Source organism: Saimiri boliviensis, chromosome 2 (assembly GCF_048565385.1).
Source record: "Saimiri boliviensis isolate mSaiBol1 chromosome 2, mSaiBol1.pri, whole genome shotgun sequence".
Classification (NCBI taxonomy): domain Eukaryota; kingdom Metazoa; phylum Chordata; class Mammalia; order Primates; family Cebidae; genus Saimiri; species Saimiri boliviensis.
The window spans coordinates 126,141,480-126,162,409 of record NC_133450.1 but is presented as its reverse complement, the minus strand read 5'-3'; the positions used below and the strand labels follow the sequence as shown (position 1 = coordinate 126,162,409).

General features: G+C 36.2%; 1 protein-coding gene across 10 annotated transcripts in view; it reads right to left on the bottom strand.

The window, feature by feature from the left end:
* ATOSA (atos homolog A) overlaps positions 1 to 20,930 on the bottom strand; it is a 160,619-nt gene that overhangs the window by 11,481 nt on the left and 128,208 nt on the right. For all 10 annotated transcript variants that reach the window (XR_012516426.1, XR_012516425.1, XR_746682.3 and 7 more), the window contains 7 exons: positions 20,226 to 20,428; positions 19,779 to 19,904; positions 17,209 to 19,021; positions 14,506 to 14,619; positions 10,612 to 10,691; positions 9,636 to 9,744; positions 2,497 to 2,655 (listed from right to left, as the gene is read on the bottom strand). Coding sequence is in view for 7 of the 10 variants with exons in the window: in XM_074394229.1 (XP_074250330.1) it covers positions 2,497 to 2,655; positions 9,636 to 9,744; positions 10,612 to 10,691; positions 14,506 to 14,619; positions 17,209 to 19,021; positions 19,779 to 19,904; positions 20,226 to 20,428 (2,604 nt within the window). In the remaining 3 variants the exon portion in view is untranslated. The remainder of the gene's footprint in view (positions 1 to 2,496; positions 2,656 to 9,635; positions 9,745 to 10,611; positions 10,692 to 14,505; positions 14,620 to 17,208; positions 19,022 to 19,778; positions 19,905 to 20,225; positions 20,429 to 20,930) is intronic.

Genomic DNA, 20,930 nt, shown 5'->3' with positions numbered 1-20,930 from the left:
TTTTTAAAAGTATAGTTCAAATTACCTTTTGCTCATTAATTTCCATCAACGATATTTATATGAGCAATTTTCAGCCAGTTTACCCTTTCATCTTGTTTCCAAGCCAACCTAATGGCCAACAGGGACTCTGTTCAGTAATGAGAGATCATAATATTTTATTTTATTTATTTATGTTGAAACTGAGTTTCACTCTTGTTGCCAAGTGCAATGGCGTGATCTCAGCTCACTGCAACCACTGTCTCCCAGGTTCAAGCGATTCTCCTGCCTTAGCCTCCTGAGTAGCTGGGATTACAGGTGTGTGCCACCACACCAGGCTAATTTTTTGTATTATTAGTAGAGATGGGTTTCACGATGTTGGCCGGGATGGTCTTGAACTGGCCTCAGGTGTTCCACCCGCCTCAGCCTCCCGAAGAGCTGGGATTACAGGTGTGAGCCACTGCACCAGGCCAGTTCACAGTTTAGACCTTATCTTTCCATCCTCTATTATTGTGTGCCAATAAAAGGTGTGAAACTGACGAGATTCTTGATGTCCTGGTAAGGCAAAACAGACTGTTGCTATATTCTCATATTGCAAGCATTCGAGTATGATATGCATTTATTCTTGTATTAAACTTATCTCAGTGGTAGTTTCCATTGTATTAATTGTTCAAAATTAGCAGTTATTTTTAAAAATAACTCTGGAAAAGTGGGTACATCTTTATGGTCAATGAACAGGCAGCATATGTAATAACTGGGCAGGTTTGCGAAGTGGGGGGCCTCTGCTTTTGATAATAACCTATGCTGGACATCTTCACACTGATGACCCACAGATGTGAACGTTGTTTGGAAAAGAAAACTTTGAATAAATGAGCAGACACCACTATGCTTTTTCTATCAAAACGTGAAACGCTGATCAAGGTCTTGACTAAAAGCTTTACCCTTAGAATGAAGTAAACCTTCCTAGAGCAAACTGGGCCAATAATGAGTAGGCCATATACAGGTTCCTAAAAAGTAGCTTCCTTTGGTCTCTGTTGTTTCTCAATTATGTAGGTGTATGTAGACGACCCTTTTTACAGCTTTTATTAATAACAAAAGTCACTGTTGCTGATGTCCTTGAAAACCTAGAAGGTTGGGGAGAGGGGTGTTAGGAGAGGAAGCAGTTGGGCCAGGTGGTTAAGTTAGAAAATTCAAGCAAGACTAGGCTGTAAAGTTCAGTGCCTGTAACCTACATTTCTCAAAAGTAATACCTAACATGAAAATCCAGATATGACTCCATATTTAAAACCATCTCTGTAAACTTCTTACAGAGCTGCCTGGCTAGCTACTTATCCCTCTTTGTCTTTTGGAAGAGGGCTGTTACTAATCATATTCCAGTACTCATTATCATTTTACAAATGAAGACTAATATTATCCACAAGCTATTGGAATAAAAAAATGGGAAAGGTGAAATCTTAAGATTGATCTTACGGCTCAACACCATACTCTATCTCAGAGGTGTCCAATCTTTTGGCTTCCCTGGGCCACCTTGGCAGAAGAAGGATTGTCTTAGGTCACACATAAAATATACTAACACTAGCAATATCTGATGAGGTAAAAAAAAAAATCACAAAAATATTTTTTAATGTTTTAAGAATGTTTAGGAGTTTGTGTTGGGTTACACTCAAAGCCTTTCTGGGCTGCATGTGGGCTGCAGGCCGGACAAGCTTGCTCTAACTCCTCTCAGTTATCTCACTCTCCATTAAGACATTAGCATGAGTCTGAAGTAGCTAGTATCCTAAAGAACTCTAGGATTAGACCAGTTGTGGTGGCTCGTGCCTCTAATCCCAACACTTGGAAGGTCAAAGTAGGAGCTCTGTTTGAGGACAGGAGTTCAAGACCAGCCTGGGCAACATAGAGAGGCCATGCCTGTACTAAAGATAAAAATTAGCTAGGCATAGTGGCACCCATCTGTAGGCCCAGCTACTTAGGAGCTCTGAGACAGGAGGATGGCTTGAGGCCAGAAGTTTGAGGCTGCAGTGAGCTATGACTATACCACTGCACTCAGCCTAGGCAACCGAGATCCTGTCAAACAAACAAAGAACCCTAGGATTAGAAAAGAATAGGCTCAAAGACAAACCGAACCAAACAGGAGAAAACGGAGTGAAAGGGCTGTACAGAAGCCTTAGGTCACCAAACCCTTGTAGGACTGGAGGGCACAGTAAGCATTTGAGAATGTGTGTGAACTCAGCAAGATGGAATTACAGTGTCACTAATCAATTTTTATCACTTTTTCAAGACAAAGAGAAATACAGGTAAATTTTTAGTACCATTCTTAAATGCAAAAGAGGTTATCTGTTGTGTGAACTAGCTTAGAAAGAAGTTGTGAGGTAACATTTTGGCATATTAGTTTGTATTCAGCTTTCAGTTTTCTTTTAGGAAATGATTTATGTTTTCAAATATTACACCAAAATACTTAAAGAAATCTGTCATTAAGTTGGTTGATTTGTCAGGAAAACACACAATATAAAAAATACTTGCCATATAAGGAGAGGGAGCATTATCATCTGAAACACTGTAGAATGACACTTCAACTGGAAGAGTCAAATGTGTGGTGCAGAAAACACCACTTGCCCCTACCTCGGCAGTAAAGCCATCAACAATGCCGAGAGGATCTAAACGATAGTTCAAGACAGATTCCTGGAAGACAAAATAATTTTTAAAACTCAATTTAAAAAGCTAACACATTGATTTTTATTTTTCTACTTAAAGAAATATACACTTAGCCAAAAGGCAGAGAAGCGATTCAAAGAAATATATTACTATGCTTTCTGGGACTAGAACAGTGGTTGTTACTAATGTCATGTCTTTATTTCTGCTTTTCATCTGACTTGAAGTCAACTCCACCTCCCATCAGTCTTCTACCATCCTACAAAAGTTTGGTCTTCCCTCACTATTCCAACTTATACTCAACTCTCCTGCAACTTCAGCATCAGTTAGGTCTAATTGTTTACTATGTTGTTTTATATCTGCAAATCTAAAAATATGCTCTATCAGAGCAGGTATTTATCCCTCGCAGTGCCTATTCATGGTGCTAGGCACAGAGAAACACTTGAAAACCTAACAGGTTATACGTGGAAGTTCCATCAAAAGATGAAGTCAAGCACTTATAATTTTAACTGAGAAATAATTGCTTCTTTTAAAAAGGCAGTAGTATGTGACGTATGTTTTATTTAGTTTAATTTGAAACATAAAAAATGTGCATTTATAAAAAACTTAAAAGTACAGAAGCTCTTTATCCCTCCCTCCCCCAAGGTCACTCACTGAGATAACTACTTTTAACAACTTAGTGGTTATCTTCTCAGCCATGACAAACATTTAAAACTTTTCACAAGCTTCATTTTATATACATTATATATTTTATATATATCAATACATATATGCATACCTCATAAAATGCGAGTAGCATTCCTTTGATTAAGTAATTCTTTGAAAAGAAAGGCTACAAAGCTTCATGATTCTAAAAGTTTATGTAGTCTAAATGAGAAACAGTGACATAATGGTAATTCTGATCTGATGAAAAAGATAAAGCCAAAAGACGTGGGTCACAGTCAACCTTCTATAGCTCCTTCTTGCCCTGTAATTAATCCAATCCATATCCTACTGGTTTTACCTCATGGTCTCATGGCCTCATCTCTATCCCTACCACCACCACTATCCTAGTGACCTAGGTGATCCTCATAAGCTCTCCTCTGAATAAATGCTATATCTTCTAATCAGTCTTTCCATCTGTAGTGTAGCCCCTGTACTATTGCCAGAGTTCTTTTTTAAAAAAAGCCTTATAGTATCACCCATCACTTAAAAACTTTGTCTCTTGCTGTCTATCGGATGAGGTCACCATTCATGCCACAGCCCTTGAGCTCCACCATGCCTCTCCTGTTTCATCTCTCCCAATGTGTAGAGAGCCCCATGCTCCAGCTCCAGTGGATCCTTTCTAACATCACTATGCTCTTTTACATTTGCACATGTGCCTTTGCACATACAGTTTCCTTTGTCTAGAGTCTCTGATTCCGGCACAAATTTACTTGGCAAATTTCTTCTCATCTTTTGTGACCAAGCTCGAATGACGTTTCCTCAGTAAAGCTTTTCCCAATCCATTTAGCAAAGACAGTAGATATACAAGTACTAGGAAACTTCTATTACAATGCTAATTACTTCACGTTATAAATTATTTACCTGCCTGGGTAAATTAGGTGCCCACCTTCTCCAATAGACTATAAATGTCTCTAAGGCAGGAACTTTATCATTTAAACTTTGTATTCCTAGCACATAGTAAGTACCCAACAAATGTTTCCTAAATTAGAGGTCTATTCTGAAGGTACAAAAAATGTTCATAGGAGGGGCACATACAAAAATGTTTCTGGATTAAGGCAAATGACCAATATTACTTGCTGACTTTATCTGAGGTGATTTAGATTTAGCTTTTTGTAAATTTAATATATAAGCATATATGCTAGGCCCTACTCAGTGCTGTATGACAAGAAAAATAAAAATAAAAAGGCATACAAATAAAAAGCCAAAACTATCCCTATTTATAGATGACAAGGCTGTCTATGTAGAAAAATCCCAAGGATTACTTTTAAAAATCTACTGAAATAAGTGAGTTGAGCAAGATCACTGGTGATTTTTTATGTATGTATATCTACACACACACACACACACACACACACACATGCACACTTGAACACACACATTCATTTAAAAATACTAGTAATGAACAGTTGACAATTTTAAAGTTTAAGTTACAATAGCAACAGAAAACATGAAATACTTAGGTATACATCTACAAAAAGATATCCAAAATCTGGGCCATGCGTAGTGGCTCACACTTGTAATCCCAGCAGTTTGGGAGACAGAGGTGAGAGGATTGCTTGAGGCCAGGAGTTTACGAAAAGCCTATGCAAACATAGCAAGGCCCCATTTTTACAAATTAAAAAAAAAAATTAGCTGGGTGTCGTGGCACAAGTGTGGAGTCCTAGCTACTTGGGAGGCGAGGTGGGATGAATGTTTCAGCCCGGGAGATCGAGGCTGCAATAACGTATGATCACAGAGCTACACTCCAGTGTGGGTGGCAGAGAAAGTCCCTACCCCTATAAAAAAAAAAAAAAAAGGTCTGAGATATGCATGCTAAAAAGTATAAAATACTGATCAAAGAAATAAAAGAATATTAATAAACAGATTTCATGGGTTCAAAGACTTCATATTTTTAAGATGTCAATTTTCCTCAAATTGTTCTGTATTAATATAATCCAAACAAAATCTCAGTATGCTATTTTGTGGAAATAGACAAGTTGATTCAAAAATTTATATGAAAAAACAAATGAGCTACTTTAAGCAATTATAAGAAAGAACAATAAGGTTAGGACTCATATTACCTGAATTTCAACAGTAGGAAATTGAACACCCATATGCATAAAAGGGAACCTTGACTGCACACCTCCTATTATGCAAAAATTAACTCAAAATAGATCACAGATCTAAACATATGAGCTAAAACAAACTTTTAGAAGAAAAAAAAAATCTTTGTGATCTTGGGTTGGGCCAGTGGTTCTCAACCAGGCTATAAATGCTAATATATGAAGACATTTTTGGTTGCTAGAACTAGGCAGGGTGTTACTACAGCAATCAAGTGGGTAGAGGCCAGAGATTCTTAATTCTACAATGCACAAAGAGAACTCCAGAAGAATTACCTAACTCAAGTATCAACAGCACTAGTGTAAAGAAGTCTTGGGCTAGGCAATTTTTTTTTTAAGATTCAACATCAAAAGTAAGACTCATTAAAGAAAATGTTAATAAATTAGAAATCAAAAAATTTAAAATCTTCTACTCTTGTAAAGACAGTCACAAAAATGTACAGTCAAACTTCACACCTGGAAAAAATATTTGGAAAACAAACGTGTTTATTTGGCATATAAGTGCAGGAAAAGAGGGTTAACATAGTCATCAGGGAAATACAAATTAAAACCACAATAATTAAGATGAAAATGACTGATCATTGCAAACAATGTCAAGGATGTGGAAGAACTAGAACTCTCATACAATGACGATGCAAGTTAAAAATGGTATAATCACTTTGGAAAACGGCTTGCCAGTTTCTTAACAGTTAAACATACATCTATCCTATTACCTATTCTGTTCTATTCTGGGTAGTTACCCAAGTGAAATGAATATGTGTGTCCACATAAAAATTCATACATAAATGTTTATAGCAGCTTTATTTTAATAACCCCAAACTGGTGATAACCCACAAAATAAGGTGAATGAATAAACAAACTGTGGTATATCCATTCAACAACAATAAAAAGGAATGAACTCTTGATATACAGGACAACATGGATTATCTTAAAAACAGTGACACTGGGTTAAATAAATCCCCAAGCCACCTACCTAAGAGTAAATACTGTGTGACTATATTTATATAAAATTCTAGAAGATACAAGCTATTTTATAGTGACAGAAAGCACTAAGATTTCCTCATAGAGGAAAAATAACTCATTTCCAATGGTTGTATTATGCTGGACTGAAATGACAGAAGAAAATCACAGGACAGACGAATTGAACAGATGATGACAAGGTTTTGCAGTAGAAAACTCTAAATCAGGGGTGTCCAATCATTTGGCTTCCCTGGGCCACACTGGAAGAAGAAGAACTCTCTTGAGCCATATGTAAAATATGAATTGTCTTGGCCACATGTAAAATATACTAAGATTAGCTGGGCGCAGTGACTCATGCCTCTAATCCCAGCACTTTAGAAGGCAGAGGCAGGTGGATCACCTGAGATCAGGAGTTGGAGACTAGCCTAACCAACATGGTGAAACCTGTCTCTACTAGCTGGGGGTGGTGGCATGCGCCTGTAATCCCAGCTACTCAGGAGGCTGAGGCAGGAGAATCACTTGAATCTGGGATGTGGAAGTTGCAGTGAGCCAAGGTTGTGCCACTGCACTCAAGCCTGGGTGACAGAATAAGACTCTGTCATAAATTAAAAAAAAAAAAAAAAAGAAAAAAAAATATATAGAGAGACAGATTTTTTTTTTTTTTTTTTTTTTTTTTTTTGAGACAGAGTGTTGCTCTTGTTACCCAGGCTGGAGTGCAATGGCGCGATCTCGGCTCACTGCAACCTCTGCCTCCTGGGTTCAAGCAATTCTCCTGCCTCAGCCTCCTGAGTAGGTGGGACTACACCTACTACACCTACAGGCACGCGCCACCATGCCCAGCTAATTTTTTTTGTATTTTTAGTAGAGACGGGGTTTCACCACGTTGACCAGGATGGTCTCGATCTCTTGACCTCGTGATCCACCCGCCTCGGCCTCCCAAAGTGCTGGGATTACAGGCTTGAGCCACCGCGCCCGGCCGAGAGACAGATATTAACACTAGCTGATGAGCTTAAAAAATTGCAAAAAAAAGCCGGGCGCGGTGGCTCACGCCTGTAATCCCAGCACTTTGGGAGCTGAGGCGGGTGGATCACGAGGTCAAGAGATCGAGACCATCCTGGTCAACATGGTGAAACCCCGTCTCTACTAAAAATACAAAAAAAATTAGCTGGGCATGGTGGCACGTGCCTGTAATCCCAGCTACTCAGGAGGCTGAGGCAGGAGAATTGCCTGAACCCAGGAGGCAGAGGTTGCGGTGAGCCGAGATCACGCCATTGCACTCCAGCCTGGGTAACAAGAGCAAAACTCCGTCTCAAAAAAAAAAAAAAAAAAAATTGCAAAAAAAAAAAAAAATCTAACAACATTTTAAGAAAGTTTACAAATTTGTGTTGGGCTGCATTCAAAGCTGTCCTAGGCCACAGCTGGACAAGCTTGCTCTAAATGGTAGCAAGAAAAGGTGAATATTAGCTATTAGACTATTTGGGTATCATTCTGTGGCCATGTGTTTCCAGACTTCAATTAATGCCCCATAAATAAGGCCTAAAGATCATGATTTCCCCCAACATTACAGGGATAAGACTTTGCCCTGTTTCATTAAACAAATCTAATGTGTCTTTTTAGTGATTCAAGTCTAACCCCATTTTTTATTGCCACAGAATATTAAATTCACTAAGCAGAGGAAATACCTTCTGTAATTTACTTAAAACATTAAATTCATTACAAAAAAGACCTAGGGGTTGGACAGTCTTAGAACATCTGTTTCTTAAGTCACTTGAAAAATGTATGTATATCTGCATAAATAGAATCCTCTGAAAACTGTGTACTGATCTTTAACTATCTTCTGTGATATGGTTTGGATATAGTTATGTTTGTCCCTTTTGAATCTCATGTTGTAATGTAATCCCCAATGTTGAAGGTGGGGCCTGGTAGAAGGTGTTTGGGTCATGGAGGTGGATCCTTCACGAATGGCTTGTTCTGTCCTTGCAATGGTAGGTTCTTAATGAGATCTGGTTGTTTAAAAGCATATGGCACCTCCCCCCTCACTCTCTTGCTCCTGCTCTCACCATAGGATGTGCCTGTACTCCCTGTGCCCACCACCATAAGTAAAAGCTCCTGAAGACCTCATCAGAAGTGGATGACCGCATTATGCTTCATGTAAAGCCTGCAGAACTGTGAGCCAACTAAACCTCTTTTCTTTATAAATTACCCAGTCTCTGGTATTTGTTTACAGCAATGCAAAAACAGCCTTAATAGATTCCCTTTTCTAAAGTTTTCACATATCAGACTGCTCTCTTTCTCACTTATACATTTTTTTGTAGTATATACCTTAAAAGGAGCCAAAAAAAAAATGTCTTGTAGTACAAAGGTTACAGAGCACCTGACCCTCACAATGGCCTATGCAATTTTAATTTGATGACAAAGAAGAATAGAGAGCTTGACATCTCTGAACTGATACCTTCAAAGTGACGTGAAAAGACTTACCATGAAACATCTTTTCCATTAAAACTTTGAAAGATAGCTTCACAAGTGAAATAGTTACAAAGCATACGGTTAATATATTAAAATACAACTGTAAAACTACTTATCTTAAAAATACAAAATTTTAATTATTTTCCCCCAAAAAACTCACCAGTTAAAATCACTTTAAAAATGTTGTTTACAGGTTCATGTTTAAGGTTAAACTCATTTCTAATTACAGGTAAGTGAAACAGATAACTGAAAACCATGGTTTCTACTTGACCCCAAGTAGAAATATTGGGAATAAACCTATCAGAAATCTTATTTGAATTAAAACAAAAACAAAAACAAAGATACCTTGTTGCTTTAGAATAGCTGTATTTACAAAGAAGTTGCAAATAAAGTGCACAGAACCATCTGGTTTTGCAAATCAACTTCCCTGATTATGAAGGGTCTGCTGATAGTCCACCATTATGTTCCCTGGGTCCTAGACCCAATTTTACCAAGTAAGAAGACGACAAACATATCCTCCTGGCTAAAGTAACAGATTCCTCAATCCAACCTAATTTGACTAGTCTGGTATTCTTCATCAGCTACCCAATTCTAAGATGTCACTGTCAACAACTCTGACTTCCCTTCTTGTGAAAATAAAATAAAAAGGTAATTTCAACGCTTGAAAAAAAAGACAATTCCTTTCTTTCCCTTTCACAACCAAAGTTAAAGACATAAAATGACACCCTGGGACCTAGGATAAGAAATTTCCATTTAGAAAACAGTTTCAAAGCACATTACCTCAAAATTTCCTAGGAGACAAAGACTTGTTATAGGTGGAGCACTAGAACTCAAAAATGGTTTTTCATGAATATCTGGATCATCTTCAATGTTTAAACATGGTCGAGGACTATTAAAAAAAAAAAAAAACAAATCAGCAAAATAACACATTAGCCAGAATACTTTTTTTTTTTTTTTGGGGGGGGGCGGTCAGGGTCTTACTCTGTCACCCAGGCTGGAGTGCAGTGGTGCCATCATAGCTCGTTACAGCCTCAAACTCCTAGCTTCAGGCAATCCACCTGCCTCAGCTTCCCAAAGTGATGGGATTACAGGTGTAAGCCACCAAGCCCAGTCACAATATTATTTACTTTGGTACAAAATTAGGAAAATCTGAACAATTCTACTCAAACTACCATAATAAAACTAATATTACCACATTTTAAAATATAAAATTTCAAGTTTAAAATTCCCAATCAGATTTTATTATCTTTGTTACAATATTTTATGAATATACATACACACATCCTAAAAGGTTTCTGGGTGGAATTTAGAACATATGAGATAGTGGCATCTACTGGAAATAAATAATAATGCAGACTTCTATATCAATCTTATTTTCAGTTAAGAATGAGAATACAAGGGAAAAATTGTGTGACTAAAGAATATAATTAGAGTATTATTTGCCAACATGGAAAAAATCGGCCAAGGTTATTTTTTTCCCCGCTGAAAGAGTAACAGGTAGTGGAGGTTAATGACTAGAAATATATAAAACCACTTAAATGTTAAAACCAATGTAAGAGTTTATGATGACCACTATATAGCTGCTACTCATTGACTTAATTTCTTCCACACTTAATAACTGTGTGTGTACATGGTACCATACTGTAAATAAGATTACTGTTATAAATCTGATTTTTAGAATCAACATTATTTATTATTACAGACCAGAATTTTGTGAAATTGTTTGATACACATAAATGAATTTTGGGATAAATACCTTCTAGATGAGAAGCTTTTCAGATGCAGTAATGAAGAATCCAGATCAAAGCAACCCGACTGTGTTTTTCTTTGAGGAACCTAAGGTCAAAACGATCATTTGTGATATTAAAAAAAAATTAATTTTTTCTTGAATTGATAACATACTTTTCAAATGAAAGTTAGGCATATCTTTGAAATACTACAACTTCTCCTATAATAGCTTATTTAAAATCATGCTGCTCATTACATATTTCTTATTTCTTATTTCTTATTTTATTAACTAGTGTTGAAAAAACAGATGATTAATAAAAGCACTTTTACTAGGTTTTGATTTTTATAAGAAGCAGAACTAGTTTTTTTCCAAAACCAAATCCTGCATAGAATTCCAATATATAATATAAATAGCATTTACCTTTTTTGTATACTTCTCTATTTCTTTTTTGGTGGGGGGATACTTTCAACTTTAAAATAAAGAGGAAAAAAAACAACAAAATAGAGAGAGAAGCCTGAGGTCTCGCCAGCACAGCCCGTCTTTTGCCCATTCCATTGACTGCAACATTTCCAAGAACTCGAATGCTTTACAGAGAATAGATTTGAAAAGTACTACTCTCCTAGGTTTTCAACCATCATTGTATGCCAGATTACTTTTAGGGCAAAACACCACCTAGCTGAAAATATCCTACAATGCAAGACCTACATGTCAATAAAGGTAAAATAATACACAACATACAAGTTAGATGGTTTTGTTTCTATAATATTAAAGATGTGTACCTGTCTCATTGGTCTAATTGGTGACTGAAGAAATAGTCGATACTGAAAGTATAAACCATCTCAACATTTTGGAGAGTTGTACAAGTGTACCATTTTATTTGCCGTAGTCAGAATTTACTGTGAAATTTTCAATCTAAACCCTCATGTCTTCAATTCTGGAAAGTTTTCTACCTTTACTTCTAATATTCCATTTTCCTAATCTACTTAGTCCTTCTTTTAAAATTTCTACTAGACTTACATTGAACATCTTATTTTCTTTTCTCTATAGCTTTTTTGTATTTTACTATTTCTCTTCCTTTTTGTGCTTCATTCTGGGTGCTCCCTAAGTGTTTGTCTACTCACTCACAAAATCTCTATTGAGCTGACCCTAGTCTGCTGTTTAATTCATCTGTATGTGTATGCATCTGTGTGTATGGACTTCATATATTTTTCATATCTAGACTTTCTATTTAGTTCAAATCTATGATGTTTCATCTAAATTCCCTATCTTTGCCTTCATTTATCTACTAGAAACACTTTAAACAGTTATTTTTAACTCTCAATTTGCTCTGATAACAGAGTTCCTATATGTGCAACATCCCATTTCTTGCTCCTGCTGATTCTTTTAAGGTGCTTTGTAATTTTTTTCCTCTAAGATCATCTTCAGTAAGAGGTATTTTCTATAAAAATAAATCCTTGCTGCTCTGTGTTACAGATGTGAGATAGTTTCATGTTTCCCCTTCTAGTACTAAATGGATTTCATGGGTTCCAATTTAGTTTTCATGGCTTTTTCTTAGCTAGACATCTCTGAATTTCATAGGTAGCATAAATTCAGAACCCCTACTATGTGTGACTTAGATTTAGGCACAATTTCTTTCAGGTGCTTCCTTTTCTCCCACATACTCCACCCGATACACTCGTGAGTAAACAGATGAATATTTTTTCTCCTCCCTCATTTATTGAAAGCCAGTCTTCCCTGTTTCTGGCTTTATGAAGAATCTGGTCTCAGCTGAGATTGTTACAGACTTGTAGCCTGGACTCCTGTCTCAGCAGAGGCATTGAACCCTAGTAATACTTTAGGTTCAAATATCCTAGGGGACCAGGTTACTCCTTGGGAATTTTTCTTTCTTGCTCTTACATTATGCATTTGGAAGTTATTATACTTCCTCCAGAATCTCTGTGTGGGGGAAGGGGCAAGTGTCTTCCTATACTGACTCAGTCCACCAGACTGACCAGAAGTCTGTGGTGCTTTTTATACTGGCATGACATTGAAAATTTTTTCCCTGATCACTTAAGCATTTTAAATCACCTCATAGGTAGGTCAAACATTTAGAATTTTTATTTTAAAATGGACAAAAAAAATCTGAACAGTCGTTTCTCAAAAGACAACATACAAATGGCCAATAGGTATATGAAAAAATGCTCAACACCACTAATCAGAGAAATACAAATTAAAACCATAATGAGATGTTGTCTCACTCCAGTTAAAATGACTTCTATCCAAAACACAGGCAATAATGGATGCTGGCAAGGAGGGAACAAAAGGAAAACCCCCATACACTGTTAGTGGGAATGTAAATTAGTACAGCCACTGTAGAGAAGAGCATGGAGGTTCTTCAAAACACTAAAAATAGAACTACCATATGATCCAGAAATCCCACTGCTGGGCACATATCTTAAGGGAAAAAAAGGGAAATTACTATACTAAAGAGATAGCTGCACTCCAATGTTTACTGCAGCACCATTTGCAACAGCCAAGATATGGAAGCAACCTAAGTGTACATCAATACATGGATGAAGAAAGAAAATGTAGTATAGATACGAAGGAATATTATCCAGCCATAAAAAGGAACGAATTCCTGTCTTTTACAACAATCTGAAAGAAATGGAAGGACACTATGCTAAGTGAAATAAGCCTGGCAAGAAAGACAAATATTCCATGTTCTCACTCATAAGGAGGAGCTTAAAAAAAATAATTGAACCAATGAAGATAAAGGGTGTAACAATGGTTGCCAGAGGCTTGAAGAGTTGTGAGTAGGGAAGGATAAAGTGGGAATGGTTAATGGGTTCAAAAACACTGTTGAATACAATGAATAAGATCTAGTATTTGGTAGCATAACAGGGTGACCATAGTAAAAAATAATTTATTGTATATTTAAAAATAAGAGTGAAATTGGAAGGTTCCTAACACAAAGAAATGATAAAGCCTTCAGGTGATGGGTAACCCATTTACCCTGATTCGATCATTACATATCACACGTACCCCATAAATATATACAACTATTATGTACCCATAAGAATGAAAAAAAAAAAAAAAAACCATTTGGAATTTTAAAAAGTTGTTTGGACTTCAACTTTTCTAAAATGGAACCCTGAGGTCCAAGTTATATATTTAAATTCTACATCTATTGCTCAGCAATTATTTTTTTGAACATATGCCAGATATTGTATTCTTTTAGTTACTAAAAAACATATACAACTAAAAATACATTTGTAGCAAATTACATTGGCTTTTAGTTCTGCTAAAAAATTTACTTCTTACTCCATGTTTAACTAAATGGTAGCCATACCAACTAACTACTGAGTGCTTACATGCAAGAGGAATGCTACTAATCCTCACAACACTAAGGTAGACATTATCATCCTGATCTGCAGAAGAGGAAACTGGGACTCCAAGAGATTGTGTTGCACAACTAGGGTGAAGTGCGTGTGACTCCAAAGTGATGCTTTGAACTACTGTACTCCGATTTCTAAACATGTAATTGAGGAGTGCAGAGATTTATATGTCTCAAAATAAGATGACTAAGTAAAGAGATTCCAAATCGAAAACAGCGATAGATTTAATTTGCAGATGACCCAGTTGGTGATATCATTAAGATACAAATCCACTTTATAGCTTTTGTTTTCACATCTAGTAACAACGAAAATTTTAGGCAAAATAATTTCAGAGAAATTTTGTAACTCTAGTAAATTTCATTTTTATTCACATTTTTGTCTTTTCCTATATTATCATATAGCTGTAAAATGTATTGTCAAAAAACAAAATGTTTGATAACTGGAAATTTATTTTAAAGTTTTTTCAATTAAAATCTGAATAAAATTATTTGTAAACCTTTCAGATATGTGCAAGTTCTAAGCGTGAGATAAGAAAAAAAATGCTTACAGGGCTTGAAAGAAGAGGCAATCCAGTTTGAGGATGAAAGGCTCTGGTTGAAGTTCCATCCAAGGAATGAAAATTATGTTTTCGCCAGACATTTGAATGATTCAGTGTAGTCCTCTGTTAGGAAAATAATTATATTTTAATGATAATAATTTAATACCATTTAAAGAACTTGCACAGCTTTTTTGTTTTTAGACTCCTTCCTAACACAATCTGAGGTACTGCTGGTGAAGCTGGTGATATACAGGTTGAATATCCCTTATCCAAAATACTTGGGGTCTAAAAGTGTTTAGAAGTTTGAATTTTTTTCTTGATTTTGGAATATTTGCATCACACATACTTTACTGGCTAAGCACCCCAAATGCAAAAATCCCAAATCCAAAACATTCCAATGAAAATTTCCTTTGAGACCTTCTCAGCAATCAAAAGTTTGAATTTTGGAACATATCAAATTTGGGATGCTCTAACTGTGTATCTGTATCTTGTATCTACACACACATATATATTCTAATTAGAAAACAATGTCTAAAATGGTTTTTGTACTATGCTGAATAAACTAAGTTCTAAAGAAAATATCCCAGCACTTTGGGAGGCTGAGGCAGGCAGATCACGAGGTCAAGAGATTGAGACCATCCTGGCCAACATGGTGAAACCCCGTCTCTACTAAAAATACAAAAATTAGCTGGGCATGGTGGCGTGTGCTTGTAGTCCTAGCTACTCAGGAGGCTAAGGCAGGAGAATTGCTTGAACCCAGGAGGTGGAGGTTGCAGTGAGCCGAGATCACGCCACTGCATTCCAGCCTGATGGCTGGTGCCTGAGCGAGACTCTGTCTCAACAACAACAACAAAAAAAAAAAAAAGAAAAAAGAAAATATGTCCAAATGTAAATGCTTTATATGGTCATGTTTGTTCAGAATTTATCATCTAGCGAGCTAATATTTTACTATTTTGATTTGTGAAAAAACTACTATGGTAGTTCCCCAGAATTCTCAGGGGATATATTCCATAAACCCCAGTGGATGCCTGAAATCACATATAGTACCAAACACTATATATAATTTTTCCTGTACATACCTATTGTAAAGTTTAATTTATAAATTAGGCACAATGAGATTAATGATAATAATAAAATATAACAATACACTGTAATAAGTCATGGGTCTCAAAAAACAAAAACAGAAAAAACCAACCAACCAAAAAAAAAACAGAAGCACTCAACTTTTTAATATTTGACCTGTCATTTCAAGAGAAGGAATAGTATATAATATGTATAAAATAACACTTGGATTTTGCATGTTGCTTATATATAATGTTCAGCTATATTAGATAATAGGTTTGTGCAAAAGTAATTGAGGTTTTTGCCATTGAAAGTAATGGCAAATTGCAATTACTTTTGCACCAACTTAATAGAATACTTGGTTCTTTTGGTTTCATCATGGGACAGGTAGGACAGTTATGAGGAAAATGGGACTCAAAGAGAGTAACAGACATACCAGTAGCTGTACAAAGTACTTAGCGATTCAACTGACAACCCCACCCCAGTCCCTTGACTCCTAATACCTCACAATAATCCAGGGCAAATCTGTGGACTAGACAAGTCCTTGGTTCATTCCTCCTGTTCAGAAAATGAATAAATATCTCTTGTTGCCTTTTTTATTTCAGTTCTTATAAACAATTCTTGGAGAGTAAACAGGAGTCAGAAATTAAATTTATATTAGCTTAATGTATTATTTCTTAGCAGGTCCGACCAAATACTAGCAGTGTGACCAATGTGCTATGCTGTTGGTCAGTTAATGACTTTGAAAATATATACAGGGAAATCACTAAGTTACTGGTTCCAACACCTGAGTTATAGTCCTGGCTTCACAGTTTAGTCCTTGAGTGACAGTGAATTACTTCTAAAAACCTGATTTTACATGACTCATGATCTCTTTTGCCTATCTCAGAGTGGTAACAATCAAATAATTCGTAAGTATTTTGTAGACCTTAACGTACTATATGAATGAAAGATATCTTGTTATTTTCCATTTCATTTTTTAAGACAGGGTCTTACTTTGTTGCCCAGGCTGGAATTTAGTGGCACAATCACAGCTATTGCAATCTTGAACTCCTGGGCTCAAGTGGTCCCCCCACCTCAGCCTCCCAATAGCTAGGCCTACAGGTGTATACCACCATGCCTGGCTAAATTTTATATTTCTTTCTTTCTTTTTTTTTTTTTTTTGTAGAGACAGGGTCTCACTATGTTATCCAGGCTGGTCTCCAACTCCTGAGCTCAACTGATCCTTCTGCCTCAGACTCCCAAATTGTTGAGAGCCACCATGCCTGGCCTGGGTGCTTCTGACTAGAAGAAAAATAGGCCTTTAAGATGGGGGAGAAAGGAGAGAACAGAGCTAAAAGACCTAAATAATAGACCTAACACATCATGAAAACAATTACTGTCCTATTAACGGTTTTTTTCAAAAAGGTACCACTTCCTATTTTTTAAACCACAAGATCTTCATTTCCTCCATTTACTTAGCATTTGTTCTTAGGAGAGTGGGTTATTTGCAAGGGTGTTAACACTGGTTCTGTAGGTTTAGTATTGTATCAGATTGTGTGTCCCATAGACAATGGAACCTTGGGCCCTTATAACTAGATCTCTTGTGAACAAAATTTAAACCATAACAAATATTTGAGAATCATATTTGACATATTAAATGCTACTTACCAATACCTCTGTATTTTTCGGTTGCTCACATGTAGACAAACAGTCTTTTAAACTTCTTCTCTGAGAACAGTTTTGGGATTTTTCATTAGTTGGATCTTCTTTCTTATCCTGTTCATTTTTTAATTGGTCTGACTTTTTACATTTGAAACCTTCATTATCTTTATTGAGATAATTCTCTATGCTATTAAGTTTAGTATTTTGCTTACATGTCTTAGGCCTTTTTGAGTCTTTATTTGAGCACATGCTTTCATGTTTGTTCAAATATTCAGACATTTCCAACATAGTAACTTTTGTTTTTGAGTCAATTTTTTTTGAATCATCAGATTGAAGATTGTCAAAGGATTTTAGATGATCATTCTCATGTATTAATTTTTCCTTATACTTATTTACACAAATCTTTTCAATACTAGTGCAGTACGAATACTGTTTATCAATTCCATTGCTCATTTCTTGCTCCTTAAATCTGCTTGTTAAATCTAAGTTATTTTCTTTGTACTGAGACATAATTGAGGAAGTCAATAAACTAGTACTTTTGTTCTCTGTCTCCTGATATGTATTTTGGATGATTTCACTAGGATTGTTTTGACACTGATTTCTTGTTTGAGGTTTCAAAGAACACTTTTCTTTACTACTGTATTTAAAGGAGCTAAAAGATTTATTAGGTATTAAGTTTTTCCCATCACTGGTGTCTCCTAACAAGGAACATTTTGTGTGAGAAATGGAAACAGAGGACTCATCCTTATTTTTCTTCAACAAATTTTTGTCTTCATATGAACTCCTAAACACTTTAGATGCAACTGAACTGGAGTCATGCATGTTGAATGACTGCCGGGGGATATGTGATGCTACTGGATCAATGTGCTCCAAGTGTTGAGCAATCCTTGCAATAACATCTTGCCGCTCCTGGAGTAAAGAGCCTATCAAAGGATTAGTCTCTCCAACAGAGAGATGAGAAGAAAAGCCATTAGAAATACAAGTTTCACTTCGCGGAGTTTCTGGTTTTAGTCGAATTTTCCCCTCATTGGTGTCTTCTGGGGAGGTAAACTCTGGACTACCAAAAGACATGGAGAAAGTTTCTTTAGCTTTTCCCACATTTTCATTTTCTTGTGAAGCCCGGAAAAATTTTGAATGGAGTGAACTAGACTCTTGAGTATTAAATGGATGTCCAGAAACATGTGAAGTGCTTGGATCACAATGAATCAAATGCTGGGCAATTCTTGCAATGATTTCTTTCCGCTCCTGAATTAAACAGCCTATTAAAGGATTAGTCTCACCAGCTGACTGCCAGAAACTCTGGCGGTTAGAGACACTGGAATCAATCACTGGAAATGATTTTAAAGTTCTCACTGATGTTTCACATGATTTTATGTCGCCTAGACCACTAAAGCCCAGAATATTGGCTTGAGATGTCCCATGGTCAGATTTAATGCCAGTGCCTGGATATAGTCTGACATTTTTGACAGCTGCAGCATATTCTGGAATCGGGCCATTTTTTGCATGTAATACACTTTCAGGTGCCATGGTCCAAGTTTGTTTGCTACACAGACGCTGTGAACTGTTTGTACCACACTGTTCTGCTTCATTTGAATGATGGTGCTGATGGGTTTTAAGTTTATGTGGTTGAATTCTTTTCTCATAAAGGCCAATATTAGTGTGAATACTACAGGTCAAAACTGGATAATTAGATTGTCTGGGCAAGGACTGAACACTGACTTTCAAGGCAACACTGTGAGAAACATTGGGAACAGGAAACACATGCTCAGTCGGAGTCTGTGAAAAATTCCATTGTAGGTCTACGTCAGCAGCACTGATTCTAGAATCACACAGAAAAATACTATGTTAATGGATTATAAAGTTTATATCCTTATTACTGCATATTATTTTAAAGGTAAATCAGTCATACATTTATTTTTGTTTGCATTAATTACTACTGAAGCTTACTATTAGCCACTTTATCATGCACATCATTCTGATAAAACCAATGTAAGTGATATAATAGTTTATGCTTGGAAGAGATGATCTTTTTAAGAATACCAGATCACTTAAACATTAAAGCTGAAGAATATTATAATTTAAAAATATTTGTTAAAACAGAAAAAAATACCTTGTATTTACTAGTAGATACATGGATTCAGCTAATTCTATTGTGCAAAGTGATTAAGAGACACCCAATCTCATGGCCATCTGCCTAAAAAGCCAATCAGCTGTTTAGCAGCCTATACATTTACATTACTCAAGATGCCAAAAATTAAGTAAAACTAACATAGAAATTCAGCAGCTCAGAAAACTTTACTACTTTATAATAGTAGCATTAAGTCTACTGGTTCTCTAAAGTAAGCTTAAAAGTTCTCTTGATATTATTCCATACCAAATGTAACACAACAAAATTCATACTGATTCAGTCTAAATTTCTCTAACTTGTTTTGAAAAACCTCAGTAAATTTTATCCATGTATATTTATAATTGAAGGAAATGATCTATTTAAAAGATAAGATACCATTCGGTTGCTAACCAATGTGGCTGGCTGAATATGCACTGTCCTTTTTTTTTTTTTTTTGCCCTAGACATACCTGTAGAGAATATTTCGTGGAATAGCACCGTGAGAAACACTCAGCCATGCACTTAACTGAGAAAAAAACACAAATGAGCGGACAGCCAACAGAAGCGTCTTCTCTTCAATAAATCGGTCACCATTCCTAAGGGGAGTAACAAAGCATAATTTAAATGTCAGAAAGTACAAAATGACTCAATTTTAGAATGGTAGAAGCTGACATACATAAACATCACTCAGGAAGTGTGCTTTGAAGAGCATAGGAATGCACTTACGAACGATGTTACTTGAAGTCACAATTAGTAAATGTAAGTACTATATTTACTTATATTTAGTGCCAAATATAAATATCTCAATTTTATTACATAGAGGAATTCAACGATACACACTTAAATAATTTATCAGAATTAATTTAAAAAAAACTTGATTTACCAAGAACAACTTCGAACTATGTTCTACAACTTACTGTCGAGGAACTGGCTCCAAGATCCATCTTTCTAATAATAATGCATCTTGCTTAATTGCAGGATCATTTAGATCAATTCCTTCTGTGGTGGGCCCATCATCGCTGTAGCAGCAGTCTGGGAGTAGCATCACTTCCACCATGACTGGAAGGTTATTCTTCCACAACAATGTGACCTCAGACCTAGTTCGTCTGGCTTGGCGGCACTTAGAGAAAATGAATATAAGCAAAATGTCTCAAAAACCCACCTAATTTTGTATTTAAAATAGAAAATTATAATTGTAAAGTAGACATCTATATAAGAAATGAGTTATCTATTGCAGAGCTTTGCTCAGAACTGGCTATCTAGGTGTCCTCATTTAATGATATATCTATGCTAGTGAGCTCTAGAGTGCAAGGATTAGTACTGAACATTTATTTTATTTTTTTAATTTGACACTAAGTCTCGCTCTGTTGCCCAGGCTGAAGTGCAGTGGCATCATATTGAGTCACTGCAACCTCCGCCTCCTGGGTTCAAGCAATTCTACTGCCTCAGCCTCTTGAGTAGCTGGGATTACAGGCACCTGCCCCCAACACCAGGCTAATTTTTGTACTTTTAGTAAAGATGGGACGTCTCCATGTTGGCCAGGCTAGTCTCAAACTCCTGACCTCAGGTGATCTGCCTGCCTCGGCCTCCCAAAGTGCTGGGATTAGAGGCGTGAGGCACTG